The 18,924-nt window shown below is 44.8% G+C and overlaps 1 protein-coding gene across 1 annotated transcript in view; it reads left to right on the top strand.

Annotated features, from left to right (window-relative positions):
- Rasgrp1 (RAS guanyl releasing protein 1) overlaps positions 1 to 18,924 on the top strand; it is a 72,178-nt gene that overhangs the window by 37,261 nt on the left and 15,993 nt on the right. The window contains exons 4-12 of the mRNA XM_004660767.2: positions 4,674 to 4,736; positions 5,883 to 6,014; positions 7,392 to 7,545; positions 11,020 to 11,193; positions 12,269 to 12,385; positions 13,900 to 14,175; positions 15,397 to 15,477; positions 17,306 to 17,410; positions 18,160 to 18,269. Of these exons, the coding sequence (XP_004660824.1) occupies positions 4,674 to 4,736; positions 5,883 to 6,014; positions 7,392 to 7,545; positions 11,020 to 11,193; positions 12,269 to 12,385; positions 13,900 to 14,175; positions 15,397 to 15,477; positions 17,306 to 17,410; positions 18,160 to 18,269 (1,212 nt within the window). The remainder of the gene's footprint in view (positions 1 to 4,673; positions 4,737 to 5,882; positions 6,015 to 7,391; positions 7,546 to 11,019; positions 11,194 to 12,268; positions 12,386 to 13,899; positions 14,176 to 15,396; positions 15,478 to 17,305; positions 17,411 to 18,159; positions 18,270 to 18,924) is intronic.

Below are 18,924 nucleotides of genomic sequence, written 5' to 3'. Positions count from 1 at the left end.
TAATTTTTATTTTTATTTGAGATAGAGAGGGAGAAAGAGAGGAGAGAGAAAATAGGCATGCCATTTTTGAAGATCTGGACTTGTTTGTCCTGCCAACTGTTCAATCTTAACATGTTCAGATGCATTCATTAGCTCACCTACACCCTTTTTAACTCCACCTGTCCACACCTCGTTAAGTCTACACCGACCTCTCTATTTTCAGTTTCCATTTCAGGCAATGCTTGTCTAAGCCAGAAACAGGAGGCTCAGCCATGACTCCTCCCTGCCCCTCACCTCTTACCGTCTCCCACCCCTGTCTCCCACCCAATCCCAGGGTTTCTGTTTCAAGTGACTCCTACTCCTCTTTTCTTCTTATCCTATGCCACCACCGTCGTCCAAGTTCCCATGGGCTCTCACAGGCCTTTCCCCTCTTCTCATCTACATAACTCTTACTTTACTTCTGATCCTTTGCCTGGAGTTTTTTCCAAAAAAAGAAAAAGAAAAAAATCCTACTGTTTCTTCAGTGCCTCTGGGAACGACAGGGTTAAAGTCTGACTCCTCAACCAGGAAAAGACCCTCCACCTAGTGACCCCAGGTATACTTCCTGATGCCCCTGGCCTCACTCTCAGCATCCTAGGCCTCCAGGGATCCCTGGGTCAGGAGGCCTTTTCTTCCTGCCTGACAAACTTGCTTTGGGGACTTGGCTGTGGATCCTCCCCTAGTCTTCCCAGCCCTCCTCTCCCGCCACCCCACCCCCCATCTTGCAAAAATGCCTCTAAGAGTTTGAAATCCACCACCTGGTTCTTTGACTTTGCTCCTGTATTGCTTAAGTCAAAGTGTGCTGCCCCTTAGTGTAGCCTAGATGTAAGATGCTTGAGAAGCTTCTGTGGCTACTGCTGTTGGGTAACTAAAGGTAACTGCCTGCTCTCCCGAGGGTGAGGTGTGCAGCGTGTGGCGACACACGCTGGCCTTCGTGGGTAAGCACTTTTGCAAGACTGTGCAGCTGCTACAGCTGGCATTGTGTTGGTCATATAAAAAGTTGCAAAGGTTCTATAGAAATAAATTGCAAATGACTTCAAGAATAGTATTTTTATATTATGTGTGTATGTGTTAGGGTGAGTGGAGGAGACGTGCATGGACTACAGGGTAGGTGTGGAGGTCTGAGGACAGCCTTGGTGTGTTTGTGCTCTCCCTCCATCCTGTTTGATATAGGGTCTCTCTTGTTACTCTGTTTTTGCTGCTTCTCTTAGTATGTAGCTGGCCCAGGAACTTGCAGAGTCTCCTGTCACAGGCACACTGGGATCACACACAAATGCACCACTTTGTACTTAACTTTATGTGGGTTCTGGGGATTTGAACTCTAGCTGGCAGGCTTGCAAGCAAGTGCCCGTAATCACTGAGCCATCCCCAGCCCCGTAGATGTACTCCAACAGTGTACAACTGTACTGTCCCTTTAACTGCTGAGCTGCCTCCCAACTCCATAAGTGTGTTCTAAAAGTATATACACTGTGCTGTAACTTACCTCTTTGTATCTCATCTTCTCCACCAGAGCAGCCCCCAGGACAGGGACCATGGCTTACTTATCTTTGTTTCCATTAGCTTAGTAGACATCTCACGGTAGGATATGAAACAGATTGGGTGGCTTCAAGTACAAAACATTGGAATAACTTTTTCTGTAGTCATATGTGTGCCCTTTGCTTAGGCGAAGAAGTCACTTACGGTAAAGACGAGGGTTCTATGAGGAAGTATGAAAAAGAGCCAGCTTGACCACTGAAGGCAAAATGATGTTTTTTTTCTTTAGGCTCAGTTTCACTGTTTTTGACCTGAAAGTAATAGAATTTTTAGCTAAATAGATTGAAATACTTTATTTTATTTTATTTTTTTATTTTACTGCAGAGAGGAGAGAGGCAAGGAAGAAAGGAGGAAGAGAGAGAAGGAAGGAGATTAAGATTGACGTAAAGCCATGCTTTGAGTAGTTCAGGTATCTGCAGTAGTGCTTCCTGGCCGCCATGCTGGCTATGAAGAGACCAAGGTAGGGAGCCTGGAGCTCCTAGCGGTCACCGCTCGCCCCTGACCCGTCACTGAGCCTGCATGTGCTCTGTGTTTGCTTCATCCCTGAACTGCCTTTGCCAGAGGACTGAGGCTCCCATCTTTCCCAAAGCACCTCACTCTGAACAGATGACAGGACCCATATGTGCCCATGTCCATGGTCTGCAGCATCGGAAGGAAAGGACATGGAGTGACCTCACATTGTAAATTGGCATGTCTGATTTGACATATCATCTTAGCTGGTTGAAAAGAGAAGTGACTTTCTCCTTTTAAGACAGAATAAACATTTCATTAAGTACAAAAAAAAAGATGAAAATACAGAACTTGAAAACTATCCAGAAAGTGCCATGTGCTCCTATGTCTGCATTGAAGGAAGGGTCTTCCCATGGATGTGCTGTAAATGTGTAGTGGTCCTCAGCGCCACGCTTCATGCCTGGGAAAGGTAGGCTTCAGTTTTGCCAGTGGCCTGGACTTACTTTCATTTTGATTAACCTTGTGGGGGGAGGAGTGATTTATTTTGGAGGGGTGCCCTGGTTTCAGGAATAGAGATTTTCACATGTGTATGTGTAATGTAGTGCTAGTAGTGTGTGTGTGTGTGTGTGTATGTGTGCGCGCGCATGTGTTGTGGTGTATGCATATGTATGTGCCCAGGTGATAACCTGTGTGTTCATCTGCTACTAGGTACACTCTCTTGCAGTGCCTAGAGGAGACCCTTAGGTATCGCCTCCAGTGTCACCTCCATCCTTCTGCTTCATTCTTGTTTGAGCTAGAGTTTCTTACTGATCTCAGAGATTGCCAGCTTTTTTTGTTGTTGTTGTTTCCATGAGCCCTGGTGATTCTCCTGTCTTTGTTTCCCACAAGACTCGCCACACCTAGATGTTTATGTAGGTCCTGGGGATCGAGCAGGCCCTCATGCTTACACAGTAAGTAAGTGCTGTTAATCACTGAACCATATTTACAGCCCCTCAAGAACAGATTTTTTTAAAAATATATTTATTTATTTATTTGAAAGATACAAAGGCAGAGAGAGAGAAGGAGAGAGAATGGGCAGGCCAGAGCATCCAGCCACTGCAAATAAACTCCAGAAGCATGTGCCATTTTGTGCATCTGGCTTATGTGTGGGTCCTAGGGAATTGAACCTGCGTCCTTTGGCTCTGCAGGCAAGTGCCTTAACTGCCAGGCCATCTCTCCTGCCCCTCAAAAACAGATTTCAATGGCCGTAAATCTATCAGTATTTAAGTTTCAACTTTATCAATTTATTAAAATTATAAATTGATAACACAACCATAGTTCTTTGAGTCTTCAGGTGTAGGTTGCAGATCTGTCTTATCTTGATATAAGTCTAGCATGTTTTAGCAAGGTATTTTAGGGGGTTTGAAAAAATGGTTAATTGGCATAATGCCAATCAAACAGTAGTTTTAAATTACAACATCATATTTTATACTTTAAATATTATTTTCAAATACCTTGAGTTGTAATTAGTTTTTATAACTCTAATAACTTTATAACTGTGATCCTAACATCATCCTCGCTATACATAAAATTAGTAAGACTTCAACTTAAAACCACAAGTGTACAGCACTTAATCACATGCTCCATACTGAAGTGTCAAGGCTGCAACTCTCAGAGGCCAGGGTTGTTAAAGATTTCAAAAGACACAGGGCCCTTCCTGACCAACATCAGCACTCAGATTTTGATTATCTTTTTCTTTTTCTATACTTAAATTTTCCAAGGATGAAAATACACATATCCTTGTGAGAGTACCATATCCACCCAGCTGATGTGCTCTCCTTACTGGGCTGGCTGTGGTGTCCAGTGGGAAACTTGTATTCCAGGCCTTGGGTCACAGTCTTGAGGAGGGGTTGAGGGTGAGGACTTGCATGCGGCCAGGGAGCTTGCTCTTTAAGTAGGGAGAGAGGAAGACACGAGGATCCACCCAGGACCTTAGCCGCATTGGGTTCCTCACTTTTTGTTTGTTTGTTTGTTTTGTTTTTCAAGGTAGGGTCTCACTCTAGCTCAGGCTGACCCGGAATTCACTATGTAGTCTCAGGGTGGCCTCGAACTCAAGGCGATCCTTTTACCTCTGCCTCCAGAGTGCTGGGATGAAAGGCGTGCACCACCTCGCCTGGCTCATTCCTCACTTCTTTAACTCTTAAACAAGTTTCCTTTCCATATAACTCTAGGACATGAAAACATAGTGACATTCCTGTGTTCTTTCATCTTCTTGAAATATTCAGAATGACAATGCTGTGGGGATCTCCCATCGCATTTTGGATTGTTCTCCTGGCTCTGTCTGATTTGTCCTAGCAGTGCACAAGGTCAGGTGACTGACATAGTCTAGGTGTATACAGGTTGTCATTTTCACACTGTTCTTATTAATTATCTACCTGTTTGAATATATGTATTCCTCTCATAACTGGTAGCAACTTCCCAGGCTTTTAGCATATAGGTCAGTTCTGGAAGCATATATGAAGCTAACGTTGCTCCTCCTTTAGTCTTGCTCAGGTGGACTACTTGTGTCTTCTTAGGCACAGTCGAGGAGTGCATTGCCCCTCACTTCAGGAAACTGTTTTATCAGATGCTTCCAAAGGTGGAAGTCCCACCTCTGTGACCCTGGCTCCCGTTTCCCTTAACCACAGCCCTACATACAAAGAGGCCTTGGACAAGAGCGCTCCAGGGCTGTGCCTGAAGATCTGCTACTTCGTCAGGTAATCTGCATGGCTGGAGACAGCTTGGGGTGGGGGAGTTGAAGGGCTGCTGTGAGGAACTCCAGTGCTTTCTGGCTCTCCTGCCTTTGTTTCCACAGAACCCCTCTGACCAGACCAAAGAGGGCAAGCCTTCCCACAAGAGCGCAGTGGATTTCCTCTGGCGTACCTGAGCTTAAGATTTTTATGTTTTTAATCAGCTTTTAGAATTTTTGTAATCAGATGACATAAGGAAGAGGTGCAAAGCCATGCAATGAACAGCCTCTGTTGTTTACTTTTATTCCTAATTATCAAAGTACTTTAGCTCATTGACCATCTTGAAAATTCAGAAAATAATAGTAATCAGTTACAACTGCCTGTTTGATATATTTCTTTTGTTTCTTTTCTGTTATTTTTATTAAGTTAGCATGCAATCAGTGGATTTCATAAGGCATTTTCATACATATCTGTCATAAAACTTCATCCTTCTCATCCATTTTCCTCTTTACTTTCTACCTTCCCCTGCCCTGCCCTGCCCTGCCCTGCCCTGCCCCCTCTTGCTTCTTCTTTTCTTTAAGTAGTAAAATTTATATTTTTTCTTTTTCATTTATTGGTAATTTTTATACATGTATGTAACATATTCTGATCATAATTCCATCCCATCCCCTTCTCTTGACCTTTCCCCTCTTAATTCTTTCTTCCCAGCTAGTCTCTGTAGTTGATTATATATCAGCTTGTATATATATTCTATAGTTGCATATATATTCTATAGCTTTCATTTAATTTTCCATTGAAAAGATACAGTCTGGTTCTTAAATTTTTATAAGCATTTTTATGGCCATTATGCTAACATGTAATACAGCATACTTTGCAGATACATTTGCTCACCTTTTTATATTTTGTCTACAGTTTTCCCCTTGTAATGAAATAAGATACATGATCATGCCTAGATTATTTGGTTATGATATGCCTTGCCCTGTCCCAGCATTTTGTGTGTAGACACTAGACTTTTCTTGATAGTTTCCTCTCTCCCAAAACCCACCAGCTCTTTCATTATATGGCAAACCAGCCTCTGTCCCTGAGTCATCTTTGTAGCCTCAGGTTCCTCTGGGAACCCTACAAAATGTGAATCTGTGGGCTCAGCATTAGTGCTGTTCACCTTCCCCATAGGTACTGGATCACCGAGTTCTGGATCATGTTCAAAGTGGATGCCGCCTTGACAAGCACCGTGGAGGAGTTCCAGGAGCTGCTGAGAGCCCGTGGCGAGGAGTCACACTGTTGCCTGATTGACACAACCCAAATGTGAGTACCAGTGTGCAGACTTGGCTCTCCTGTGAAGCCCTGGTCAGACCACCCTCAAAAGACACTAGCAGAAAGGCCCTGTGAGAAGGCTGCTGCTGGTGGCCTGGCAAGATCAGAATTCATCAGCCCTAGTCAGAAACCAGGTGGCCAAACCTTAATTAGTATACCAGACCAGGAGAATCTCAGAGTTCAGTGATGGGCTCATGCCTCTGGAGTGGTTGATGCCACAGGTCCTCTTGAACTTGTAAATGAGACACAAGTACTGATTAAAGTTCTAAACAGAGATTTGTAACCTCAATGGCTGTCTGTGAAAGACATTGACTTCCAGACTTGAAAGAAATTCAAGAACATTCCCAAATGTTCTTGGGGTCCCTTGTTCATGCAGTGGCCCTCTCTGAAAAATGAGTCCTTCCTAACTGGGGGCAGAGAGTACACATTGCATGTTTGGGTTTTAACCATGTGGCAAGTTGTTTGGTAATCTGTCCAGTAGTTGGGAGGGATCTCTGTACTTCTCTACTTATCATTATACAGCATAAACCTAAAGAAAATATTCAAAGTACCCAGAGCCCAGGGTAACTCTCAAACCTGGACCTCCTGTTCCAGTAGTGTCTAACTGAATTTCCTTTCCATTGTTTTCACAGTACTCTTTAGGAGTTGTTAATATATGGGACGTTATCTGACCAGACATAGTTAAGGAATAATGAGTTAATTTCCTATATAGTGCATTTCAAAGTCTGTAAATTACTTGTTGGTGGAGGTCTATAAAATGTGTAGCATCTTAGTAGTCACAGAGCCTTGTATTAAGAATCAGGACACTCATGAATACAGAGTGCTGCCTTTTCATGTCAGCTACTTCCCTCTGCTTCCTTAGTGCTAGAAATTAAAATGAGGGGGAAAAGACACATATGTTGACTGTGAGGAAATACAAGAGGTGGGTCATGCTACGGTCAGCTAAGTTAACTTGGTCATTTTAGTAGCTGGGAACCTTTGAGGAAAATGATTCATTTCTTCCCAGAATGACCACATGTTCCTACCCGTGATTTCATGCACATGATGTCTTCTACTGTGGTTCTCTGAGCTCTTCAGGCACAATAACTGTCTCACTGCCTTGAGGTTTCTAACTAGACAGTTCCATCACCTTTGTAGGAATGAAGGGACACATGGGAAGCACGGAGACATCAGAGTAGCCAAGAACATAGGCAAAGAGCTGTGACCAGTGCCGGGAACTGTCTGTTCTTGTGGGTAACACAAATGGATCTGGAACTAACTCTGTAGCACAAGCTGGCTCCAAACTCAGGGCAACCCTCCTACCTCATCTTCCTGAGTGCTGAGAAAGCAGTTCATCCTTTTTATCCCCTCACATTTTCTCCCCAAAAGCAATGCCCGTGACTGGTCCAGGAAACTCACCCAAAGGATAAAATCAAATACTAGCAAGAAACGGAAAGTCTCCCTGCTGTTTGACCATCTGGAGCCAGAAGAGCTATCAGAACACCTCACCTACCTTGAGTTCAAGTCCTTTCGAAGGATATCCGTAAGTACCCAAGAGTCAGGAATAAAACTTCCTTCGGGAAGTTGCTGAACATGAGCAGAGCAGTTCCAAGCCTGACTCCCTTCTGACCGAGATGCCCCTTGGTGCTGCGAAGCTTCCCCAGTACATTTGGAAAGCCCATGCATCTGAATTCTTTTGGTTGCTCATTCCGTGCTCCCCACCATACACCCTCAGTGTCCCCCTACCCCATCACGCACTGAACACATCAAGTTGTAACACCAGGGTTGTACACACAACCCTTAGCCCTGATCATCAGTAGGCTTCCACAGTATGTTGTTATCTTCCTCAAAGAAAATCAGACGTGGTGATACTTAGGACCTTAAATTCATTCTAGGGTGGGCTTTGAATGGCTGTCAGAGATCACAACACAAAACAGAAGCTACTGACCTCTTCTAAAACAGACCCAAGTTCCTGAAATGGCTCGGCAGTGCCTCCTTTTTGGAGGCGAACTGTGCTGACCTAGACCTTGCGGCTGGTGTCTGTGTGCAGAGCATAAGTGGAGAGGTTCAGGGGAGGGCCTCGATTTCCCATTTGCAACTGGGAGAGCATACAAGTATGTCCTGTCCTCACAAGTTCATACAGGACACCAGAAAACACTGGTTCCATACAAGAGAACGTGTCACCATGTCAGACATCAACATCCTCACAGACCATTGCGCTTTCCTGAGAGATGATACCCTTGTTCCACTCATGCTCCACCTCCATCAGCAGAAACAGCCTTCAGTTTTGCTCTGAAGTTAGTGAGTACCAAGTAACCTTCCTTAGAATGAGGCCCAAGTATAGGATGGAGGTCCAGAGAGGTGAATTAAGGAAGGTCAGCATGGCTTACCACAGTGTGCAGTGGGGCTAGAAACTCCTGTCTCTCCATCACTTAGCATCAAGTGAGAGAGGCTAGCTGTGTGTTGGGGTGGGCAGCAAAGTTACAGAGATCATTTCTTATGTTCTTCCATAATGTTGCTATCTAACCTGTCACCACACAGCTGTTTGGCCACCCAGCCAGGAACCAGTGAGTTGCTACTTAGAATGTCTCCAAGGATTGACCTGCGTTAAGTCCCCAGTCTCCTCACAGGTACCCTTCAGACAGAACGCTGGTTTGTCAGTGTGAGGCTCTGCCTGGGCCATGTCCATTTAGTAGGCCTCCCCTGTCACAGGACATGACACCAGCCAGCTGAGAGCCACTGAAAAGAGTCATTATCACACTGGAAATCCTAGAGCTGTACTGGAGAAGAAGCAGAGCTACCAGACAGACTCAGCTGCTGGGAGACAAAAGTGAAAACATCAGAGCAGAGCAAGGAATGGTCGCCTGTTTCCCGGCCCTGGGCAGAGCTCTATGTGCAGAGAAAGCTAGAAACTTCATTAGCTTTCAAGTAACATAATACCTTCAAGGGAGGCGGTTTCCTTTCCTACATGATTCTAAACAGTTTTCCCAAACAATAATTTTCTCTCCAACATGAAGCTGGAGGAAGATTTACCTCTGCTGAGATATTTTTGTTTGTTATAGCACTTTAGGAGGGAATGAGACTACAGGGATAATCCTCTACAAAGATGAGGCGAGGTAGATGGCTCAGTGTCACACATGCATTAGGATTGGAGCTCAGCTCCTCAGCACCCATGTGAAGACCTATAATCCCAGCTCACAGGAGATGGAGACAGGGTCCCTAGGGCAAGCTGGCCAGGTAGACTAACTGAATCATGAACTCTGGACCCAAAAACTCTGCTTAGTGTAATAAAGGTTAGAGCAGTTGGGCTGGAGAGATGGCTTAGCAACTAGGGTGCATGCCTACAAAGGCTATGGACCCAGGTTCAATTTCACCAGTACCCATGTAAGCCAGATGCATAAGGTGGTGCACGCATTTGGAGTTCATTTGCAGGGGCTAAAGGCCCTGGTGTGCCCATTCTCTGTCTTTCTCTGCCTGTTTTTTTTTTTTCTCTCTCTCTCTAATAAATAAATAAAATAAAACTTTAAAAAAAAGATTAGAGCAATCAAAGAAGCCACTCAGTGTCAACTTCTGGCTTCCGCATGCATATTCTGCCTACACACGTATACAGACGTACCCCCACCCACATGCACATCCCACAAAAAAAGACAAGTAGGCACAGTACTACATTTTTAGAGAAAGGGTTTCTTCTGGCTTACAGACTGAAGGGGAAGCTCCATGATGGCAGGGGGAAAGGTGGCATAAGCAGAGGCTGGAAATCACCACCTGGCTTACATCAGGTGGACAAGAGTAGCAGGAGAGTGTGTCAGACACTGGCTATAACACCCATAAGCCTGCCCCCAATAATACGCCTGTAGGAGGCTCCAGTTCCCAAAATGCCACCAGCGTGGGGACCTAGCACTTAGAACGCATGCATTTACAGGGGCACCTAATCCAGACCACCACACACAGGTCTACAGAAGAGGGTCAGAGGTACCTAGTGATAGAGGCTTCATCTGCATCAGTAGAAAGGCAATGTGGCAAGTCGTGCATTGCCTCTCAGGTTTGTCTGTCCTGAGTCATCAGCGCCTCCTGTAAGAGTGTCAAAGGAGAGGAGATTCTCACTTGCTCTTGGCTGTACTGTTAGAGCTGAGAGTTGCTGGTGACCAGAGCACAGTAGCTAAAACCATCACTTAGACCAGACCTTGCAGGATAGTCTCAGCATCACATATGCAGTTCTGTTGTCAGCCACAGTTAAGTTGGAAAAACATGGCCACTGAGTATATAGCTAGCCAAATATCATGCATCCTGCTCAGTTGGCCTTGTCTCACAGTGAAGGGCAGAAGGCAATCCAAACAGCCTGCTGTTACCATAAGGTAATCATTTTCCCATGAGCACTACCTCACACTTACATATCTCTGTGAAAAGTGAAAATGCTTTCACACATTATCTTTTTTGATGTTTATAACAAGTCCATGTCCTAAACAGGGAGCTTTTATTATCACATTTAAAAAATTCTTTTATTTATTTTTTTGAAAGACAGAGAGAATATGGGCATGCCAGGATTTCCTGCCACTGCAGACAAACTGGAGATGCATATGCCACTTTGTGCATCTGGCTTTATATGGGTACTGGGGAATCAAACCCAGACTATCAAGCTTTGCAAGTGAAAACCTCTAACTGCTGAGACATTTCTCCAGCACTCTTACCACATTTTTAAGGTTAGCAGCTAAAGAGAGAGGTTTGTTTCTATGAGAGAAAGTGTCTTCTTGAACTGTAGCATCAGACTGATACTAATGCATTGTTATGCTGTGTTCTGTAGAAAGGACAGGAACAATATGTACTCAAAGTGGGGTGAGTTAGTATGTACAGCCATCCTCATGTGCCTAATGATGTGGAGGGTCATGATTTGATTTTCCTCCCATCATTCTTTTGGATCTAGTAGCAGTTCCCAGCCATGATTGAACAGAGCTGACTTGCCCCTCGGACCTCCCAGAATACCAGCATGTGATCTTGATGGTTGTTTTTCTCCCCCCAGTTTGCTGATTATCAAAATTACCTCGTAAATAGCTGTGTGAAGGAGAACCCCACCATGGAGCGGTCCATTGCACTATGCAATGGCATCTCCCAGTGGGTGCAGCTGATGGTTCTCAGCCGCCCCACTCCACAGCTCCGAGCAGAAGTCTTCATCAAATTCATCCAGGTGGCTCAGGTGAGTGACTGGATTAAGATGTTCAGCCCATCTGTGTTCCTTTTGCCCCTTGCCTAGTCCCTCCACTAGAGTTACTTTCTCTCTTGACCCTCAGTGGGGGTTTTGTGTCTTCAGTTGCTTTCAGGTCTAGTGGTGGCAATGTTTTTGTTTTCCATGCAAGAGACACATATATTTCCACAAGCAGTCTGTATGGCAGACAGATGGACAATTTTAAATTACGCTGAGGCCAGACCAACCCGAATTGTCTTAGGTCTTTGGGTTGATGCTCTGCTAAATGGTTGAGTTTGATGTTTGAGGGATGGAGATTCTGGCTTCTTCATCCAAACTTCCCTTTCCAGGCATAGGTATTGCCAGGAGAATTTTTTTTTAAAAAAAGCCCTTACCTCAAAAATAAGTGTGGTGAATTTGGGATCATGGAAAAAAAAAGATTAAGTTTAATATATTTTTATAGCTCTAAATGGTCTAGACCACTGCTTCTCAAAGTTTGGTATGGTATCAGAACCACCGGCTCTGATACTCACTCAAAGTGCATTAGAAGTACAGAACTCTTGGGCTGGAGGGATGGCTTAGCAGTTAAGGCATTTGCCTGCAAAGCCAAAGGATCCAGGTTTGATTCCCCAGGATCCACATTAGCCAGATGCATAAGAAGGCACACGCATCCTGGAGTTCATGTGCAATGGCTGGAGGCCCTGGCATGCTCATGTGCCCATTCTCTCTCTTTCTGTGTCAAATAAATAAGTAACAATTTAAAAAAAGAAGTACAGAACTCTTGAATCTACCCAGATCCAGAGACTCAGAGCATAGACAGGTTGTGTCCTGCAGTCTTTGTTAATCAAGTTCTCAGATGACATGTGGAAAGTACATGTTTAGATGGTGGTCCTACATTACCTACAGTAGAGGGAGTCACATGTTCCAACTGGGGATCTGGTATGGAATTCAGTGGATATGGAGAAAATTATAAGCTGATGACTAGTCTGATCAGTATTTGCCAGACTCACAAGACAGTCAAGTCCACCCCTATACACTGATGCAGCTGGCTTGTGTGGTGACCCTGTTGCCTTGTCTTGTATCACAGAAGCTGCACCAGCTTCAGAACTTCAACACACTGATGGCTGTGATTGGCGGGCTGTGTCACAGCTCCATCTCCAGGCTGAAAGAGACCAGCTCACACGTCCCGCATGAGATCAATAAGGTCAGTGCCACTGTCTTCTGTGGGGCTCTGAGGATTATTCCTGGGAATTGGTCGATTCAGTCTCTTCAGGGTTGCCGGCCATGAGTGGACTACCACATGCTTCCTAGACACAGGCTTGTTTTGAACCTTTCTCCTCTCTCTCCCTCTCATGTGCTTCTGTGCGAATTAATGTTTAGCCAATTTTCATGTATGTATAGAATGGATTTTGATTATACTAACTCCCTTCATCTTCTCGTCTTCCTCTCATTCCTGCTAACCCTTTCTTCCCAACTAGTCCCCCTCCTTCTATGTCGTGTGTGTGTGTGTGTGTGTGTGTGTGTGAGAGAGAGAGAGAGAGAGAGAGAGAGATTGAGCTCAATCCAGAGTCTAAGACTGTTGAGAGAAGTATGCTCATAGCATAGCATGATGCAGCAGGTCACTGCAGCTCCATAAAGAAATGCTGGAGCTAGCCAGATGCACAAGGTGGCACATGCATCTGCAGTTCGTTTGCAGTGGCTGTCGGCCCTGGCATGCCCATTTTCAATCTGTGTGTGTGTGGGAGGGGGACACTCTCAAATAAATAAATAAAAATAAACCAAAAAGAAATAAAGAAATGCTGGAGCTCATTTGGGGCTGGCGAGATGTGGCTCAGAAGTGAAAGCACTTACCTGAAATGCACTCATTCCCCAGGGCAGTAGCTAAAGACAGCACTTGCTGACATCACATTCCAGGTGTCAGGGAATGCAGTGTCTCTAGAAGCTTCCAGAAGATACTAGGGAAGGTAACCACATGGTTTGGGATTAGATGGGTATTATTTACCATATGCTCCTGAACCTTTATTTGTCAGATCTTTTTATTACTTGTTGTATTGTGCATGTGTGTGTGTGTATGTGCGCGCGCGCATGTGCGCATGTGTGTATGTGTCTGTAAGTGGGTGCACATGTGTGTGCAGGTACATATGCATGTGTGTATGAAAGCCTAAAGTTAATATCAGACATCTTCAATTACTCTCCACTTACTCTTATTTTTGAGAGAGTGTATTTCAATGAAACTAGAGCTCACTAGTTAGGCTAGAGTAGCTGGCCAGAAAGCCCCAAGAATCCCATCTCTGTCTCCCCAGTGTTGGTTTTATAGGTGCACATCTGCACACCCATCTTTTGTGTGGATGCTAGGGATTGGAACTCAGGACCTTATGCTTGTGTCGTAGGCATTTTAGCCATCAAACTATTACCCTGGTCCTCTTATATTCCTTTTGAAAATAAATTTTAATATAAAAACAAAACCCGACTTCCCATTAAACTGTGTAGTGCAATTGAGTAAAGCACATCTTGTTTGTAAGTATCCTTTGGCATTCGACTTCGTTGAAGTTTTAAATTTCAGAGTCTCAATATCAGCATTTCAGATGCTTCATCCATTGACCAATAAGTGAGAGATGGAATGAGATCCTGGCAGAGTTGAGAGTGAGCAGGTGCCTGCGGCAGACAGCGCACCCGCCAGGCCAGTACGTGTGACTGGTCTGTTCTTCTGCTCTGCAGGTTCTGGGTGAGATGACCGAGCTGCTGTCCTCCTGCAGAAACTATGACAACTACCGGCGTGCCTATGGGGAATGCACCCACTTCAAGATCCCCATACTGGGAGTGCATCTCAAGGATCTCATTTCGCTGTACGAAGCCATGCCTGACTATCTAGATGACGGGAAGGTGAACGTCCACAAGCTGCTGGCCCTCTACACCCATATCAACGAACTGGTCCAGCTACAGGAGATGGCCCCGCCACTGGAGGCCAACAAAGACTTGGTGCACTTGTTGACGGTGAGCATCACACAGAGCAGTGTCCGCGCATGGTGCGCCAGGAGCCATTCTAGTCGCCTCGCCAAATGTTAGCGCCACTCATTCTCTGCTTCCATCTCCACTTTATGGATGGGATACTGAGGTACAGAGACCAGCTTGCCAAAGGAGCCCACAGTACTAGGTAGCAGAATTTTGACCCAAGTGGGGAAATGTCAGTGGCTTTCTCTTAAGCAGTGTGCCCTGTGGACTTTGATGTGCATTTCCCTAATCCCTGCATTCGCTAGGAAGAGCAAGCCAGGTGGAAGGCGTGGCCAGATGGAGACAGTGTGATCTCATAAAATATAGCAAGGCAGTGAGTTTGAAAACAGAAAAAAAAGCTAGGTTTATTCTTTGGATTCTGCCACCATCAGCTTATGATGTGTACTAATGGTAGGTCAGTAGAGACCAAACTCGGATCTGTAGAGGATGTGGCGGGAGTGCAACCCAACTTCCTTCCAAACTTGTGGTGCTGTAATTTGCCAGGTGTGACTGTGGGCCTACAGTCTTGGTTTCCCCTGTAAACTCTGAAGGGTGAGTTTCTGGGCCAACTTTGGTTCTAAAATAATAAAAGTTTAAACATGCTTCTTTGTGTAAGGAGAAATAATGGCCATGGCCACTTCCTGCCCCACAGAGCATTCTCATGGAGTCCAAGGTTTATATATATCCAGCGGTGTCCAAGGTTTATATATATCCAGCGGTGTCCAACCCTGTCACCTCGTGATTAATGTCTCTACCGTGGACAACACCAACATCAACTCTATTATATAGTCTTGGATAGGAAATCAGAGCTTTAAGAGGACATTTTGAGGGCTGGAGAGATGGCTTAGCGGTTAAGCGCTCGCCTGTGATGCCTAAGGACCCTGGTTCGAGGCTCGGTTCCCCAGGTCCCACGTTAGCCAGATGCACAAGGGGGCGCACGCGTCTGGAGTTCGTTTGCAGAGGCTGGAAGCCCTGGCGCGCCCATTCTCTCTCTCTCCCTCTATCTGTCTTTCTCTCTGTGTCTGTCGCTCTCAAATAAAATTAAAAAAAAAAAAAAGAGGACATTTTGAGGCTTTTCCAACATTTAAACTAGAAATAATAAGGCTTACCCTACTGCAAAAAAAAAAAAAAAGGAACCAACTTTTGAGAATAATAATAAAAAAGAGCATCAGTCCTCAGAATGGCAAACAGCATCAGTTAACCCTGTTCTGCTTCAATTGCCAGCTATCCCTTGATCTGTACTACACAGAAGATGAGATCTATGAGCTTTCCTATGCTCGTGAACCGAGGAACCACAAGGCCCCGGTGAGTGTGTCTTATAAGGACTCCTGTGAAGGGCAGGTGCTTTAAAAGCTGTTCCTCCACAGTAAGGAACTGACTTCACTGTTTACTAAGCACAGCACACTGCTGCTACTGTGTGCTCAACTTTGTGCTAGGCACAGAGAAAGCTTCTCCACCCATGCGTGGCATAGTTCCTGCCCATCAGTAGCTTGTGGTTTAGCTGAATGGACCATTGTCAGCAACACACGGCTATACCTTATGTGTCAGGAGCGGTGGAACCAGTGGCTCACAAATTAGAGAATGTATAGTGCTATGCACCACAGTGATGTCTCCCTCCTACTAAAGAGAGCCCCAACGTTTTTTCCTAAGATGTATTGATGAAGACAGTATGCATACTAATCAGAAGCAAAACTTCAGTATTTCCAGTGTGGTAGGGAGAAAACCTTCATTAGCCTGTGAGGTTCTGCATCAAAGAGGAGTGGCTGGGTCCTTTGCCTGCATGCCCTGAAGTGCTAGCAGTGCCCAGCCCTGGCATTGCCAAGCAGGATCTTCCAGGCCACTTGACTTGGCCTCCCTTACAGGCAAGTGCAGTCATTTCCATCCCCTGGAACACACTTCCCAATTCCCAAACAGAGGGGCTCAAGGGAAGACAGTTGTCTGCACACAAGAAATCCACTTTATTGGTTTATTGGTTGAATTTAATTGTCTGTAGAGAATGATGAAGTTCTACCTTCTGGAAATATTTGGCAGGCTCCATGTTCAAGGTATTAGAGGCATGTCAGTGGAAAAATTAACCTCTGTTTTTAGAAGACATCTTAATTGGGACCAAGTTTCAAATATTTATAAATGGATTCTATCTCAGCATGTCTAGATTAAATTTTTCTTTTGGGTTTTGCTATCTTAGTTTTTTTCTCATCCGTTTTTCTATTAAAATGTGAACAGAGAACAGACAAAATCTAAATGCTCCACTTTACCCTTTTTATTTTTATTTATTTATTTATTTGAGAGTGACAGACAAAGAGTGAAAGAGGCCGATAGATAGAGAATGGGCATGCCAGGGCCTATAGCCATTGCAAACGAACTCCAGATGCGTGCACCCCTTGTGCATCTGGCTAACATGGGTCCTGGGGAATCAAGCCTCAAACCAGGGTCCTTAGGCTTGACAGGCAAGTGCGTAACCACTAAGCCATCTCTCTAGCCCTACCCTTTTTAAAAATTATATAGCTACCAACTTTTTCATGTGGGTGTGTATGTACATGTGTGTGTGGTTTGTGGGTATGTGTGTGTGCAGGTGCGTGTGTGCATGTGTGCATGGATGCCTTGCTGTGCATGTGGCGGTCAGAGGACACTTTCAGTTCAGTCCTTGCCTGTCCACCTCATTGAATACTGGCTTTCTCTGGATCTCACTCTGCTGCTGCTCTTGGCTCTGCCCCCTGTGAGCTTCTGGGAAATCTTCCTGTCTCTGCCTCCCATCTTGCTTTCAGTATGCTAGAAATAAAGTACATTACAGCTTCTAGATTTTATTTGGGGTCCGAGGAGGATCAAACTCAGGTTCTCAGGCTTGAAGGATGAATGCTTTGTACACTGATCCATCTCCCCAGTCTCGACTTTCCCCTTTTTATGATGGCTCAGACAGAGGTTTAATGGAATAGGAAGTGAAAGTCAGGCACAGGGAGCATTTTAAGTTATCCACTGTGTCAGCCGAGGTTAACTATAGTTATCAGTGGTGTGTGTGCTTTCTGCTTCCTGTCACTGCATACAGTGAGGTTATCTACAGAAGTAACTGTCTGGGAAAGAACTGTGAATTATGCTGCATTAGAGTCACAAGGATTTCTTGAACATTCCATCTTAGCCGCTGACACCTTCAAAGCCACCAGTGGTAGTGGACTGGGCCTCTGGAGTATCTCCCAAACCTGACCCAAAGACCATCAGCAAACATGTCCAGAGAATGGTGGATGTAAGTACTGCAGTTTTAGCAGACAAAACAAAGGCACTAACCACTTTAGTTTCCTGGGTGAAAGAAGAGGGTAACACAGAGATAGAAACAGAAAGTGAAGAAGTTCTGGGGAGCATGAGGAACCGTTGCTCTTCTTGTCACTGTGGAATGTTTCAAGAGGTACAACTTGCCAACACACTGATCCCATGATGGGTGGTCTTCCTCACTGGATAAGGGGGTAATGAGGTATTGGGAAATGTTTGAGTCTGGGAATGTTAACAAGGAGAATCTAAAACTGAAGAGTTGGCAAACTGCTGAGGGGAGGTATATATCCTCCTCCTTTTTCCATCACTGTGGTGGGCCAATCCCATGTAACCACGGAGCAGAACAATGAGGAAGAGGGCTGACACAGGAGAACACATCCACCTTGTATTATTGGAGGGAGCTTCTCAGAGAAGGTGCTCAACCACGCAAGAAGGGCAGAGTGGGGGAAAACGTCACTCCTTGCAGCAGACCAGTGGTATGTGGCAGTAAGGGGATGGCACAATCGATGTGCTAACAGTTAAGTACACCTGGGCCCCCTCTAGCCACTGGTGCAACAGAGGCCCAGATGTAAATGGCTACAACTGGGCCACAGCTTAGGGAGCGTGGGTCCATGTTCCTCTCTTTGAGGCTTTTGACAGATTGTCACTTATCTGTCCCTTTGCCACGTGGTTAAAAGGATGGATGACTGGTTTCTCCTTAGTAAACTGCATAAACTCCTTTTCCAGTCTGTCTTCAAGAACTATGACCACGACCAGGATGGATACATTTCTCAGGAGGAGTTTGAAAAGATTGCTGCAAGTTTTCCATTTTCCTTCTGTGTGATGGACAAAGACCGGTAAGTTAATGTGTGTAGGATCACATGGGCTGGTTGGCGAGAACAAGCTTAAAGGTGTCAGTGGGACAATCTGTAAACTCACATGCACTGCTAACATGCTTGTTAGTAAATTTGGGGGCTAAAGAGCCATATTTAACTTAAGGCCTAAAGCTTTTCAAATACTTCACACTCCATAAAGGCTCCATAAAGTGGCTAGCTTAGGAGTTAACTACATGAAAACATTTAGTCTCCCTTCTTGCTTTGTCCATACAGATCCTGAAAACAGCTACTAGTTATTAAAAATATTAAATTAATAAGATTCAATTTTTTTGTTTGCTTTTCAAGGTAGGGTTTCACTCCCACCCAGGCTGACCTGGAATTCACAATGTAGTCTCAGGGTGGCCTCAAACCCACAGCGATCTTCTTTACCTCTGCCTCCCAAGTACTGGGACTAAAGGTGTGTGTCACCACACCCAGCTAGATTCAATACTTTTTATCATGGCTAGAAAAATCTTTCTCTCTTCTATGGAAAACCAAATGTATAGTTTCTAACATAAAGCCCTTCCTATCCACAAACTTTACATGATTTCAAGTCTTGTAGATAGTAGGCAAATTAGTTAGGAAAACTGAGTTTGACCAAAGAACAAGTGTAGACATAAGTCAGGCTGCCTCACTT

Source organism: Jaculus jaculus, chromosome 8, assembly GCF_020740685.1.
Source record: "Jaculus jaculus isolate mJacJac1 chromosome 8, mJacJac1.mat.Y.cur, whole genome shotgun sequence".
Taxonomy (NCBI): Eukaryota; Metazoa; Chordata; class Mammalia; order Rodentia; family Dipodidae; genus Jaculus; species Jaculus jaculus.
This window is presented reverse-complemented; position numbering and strand designations above follow the sequence as displayed.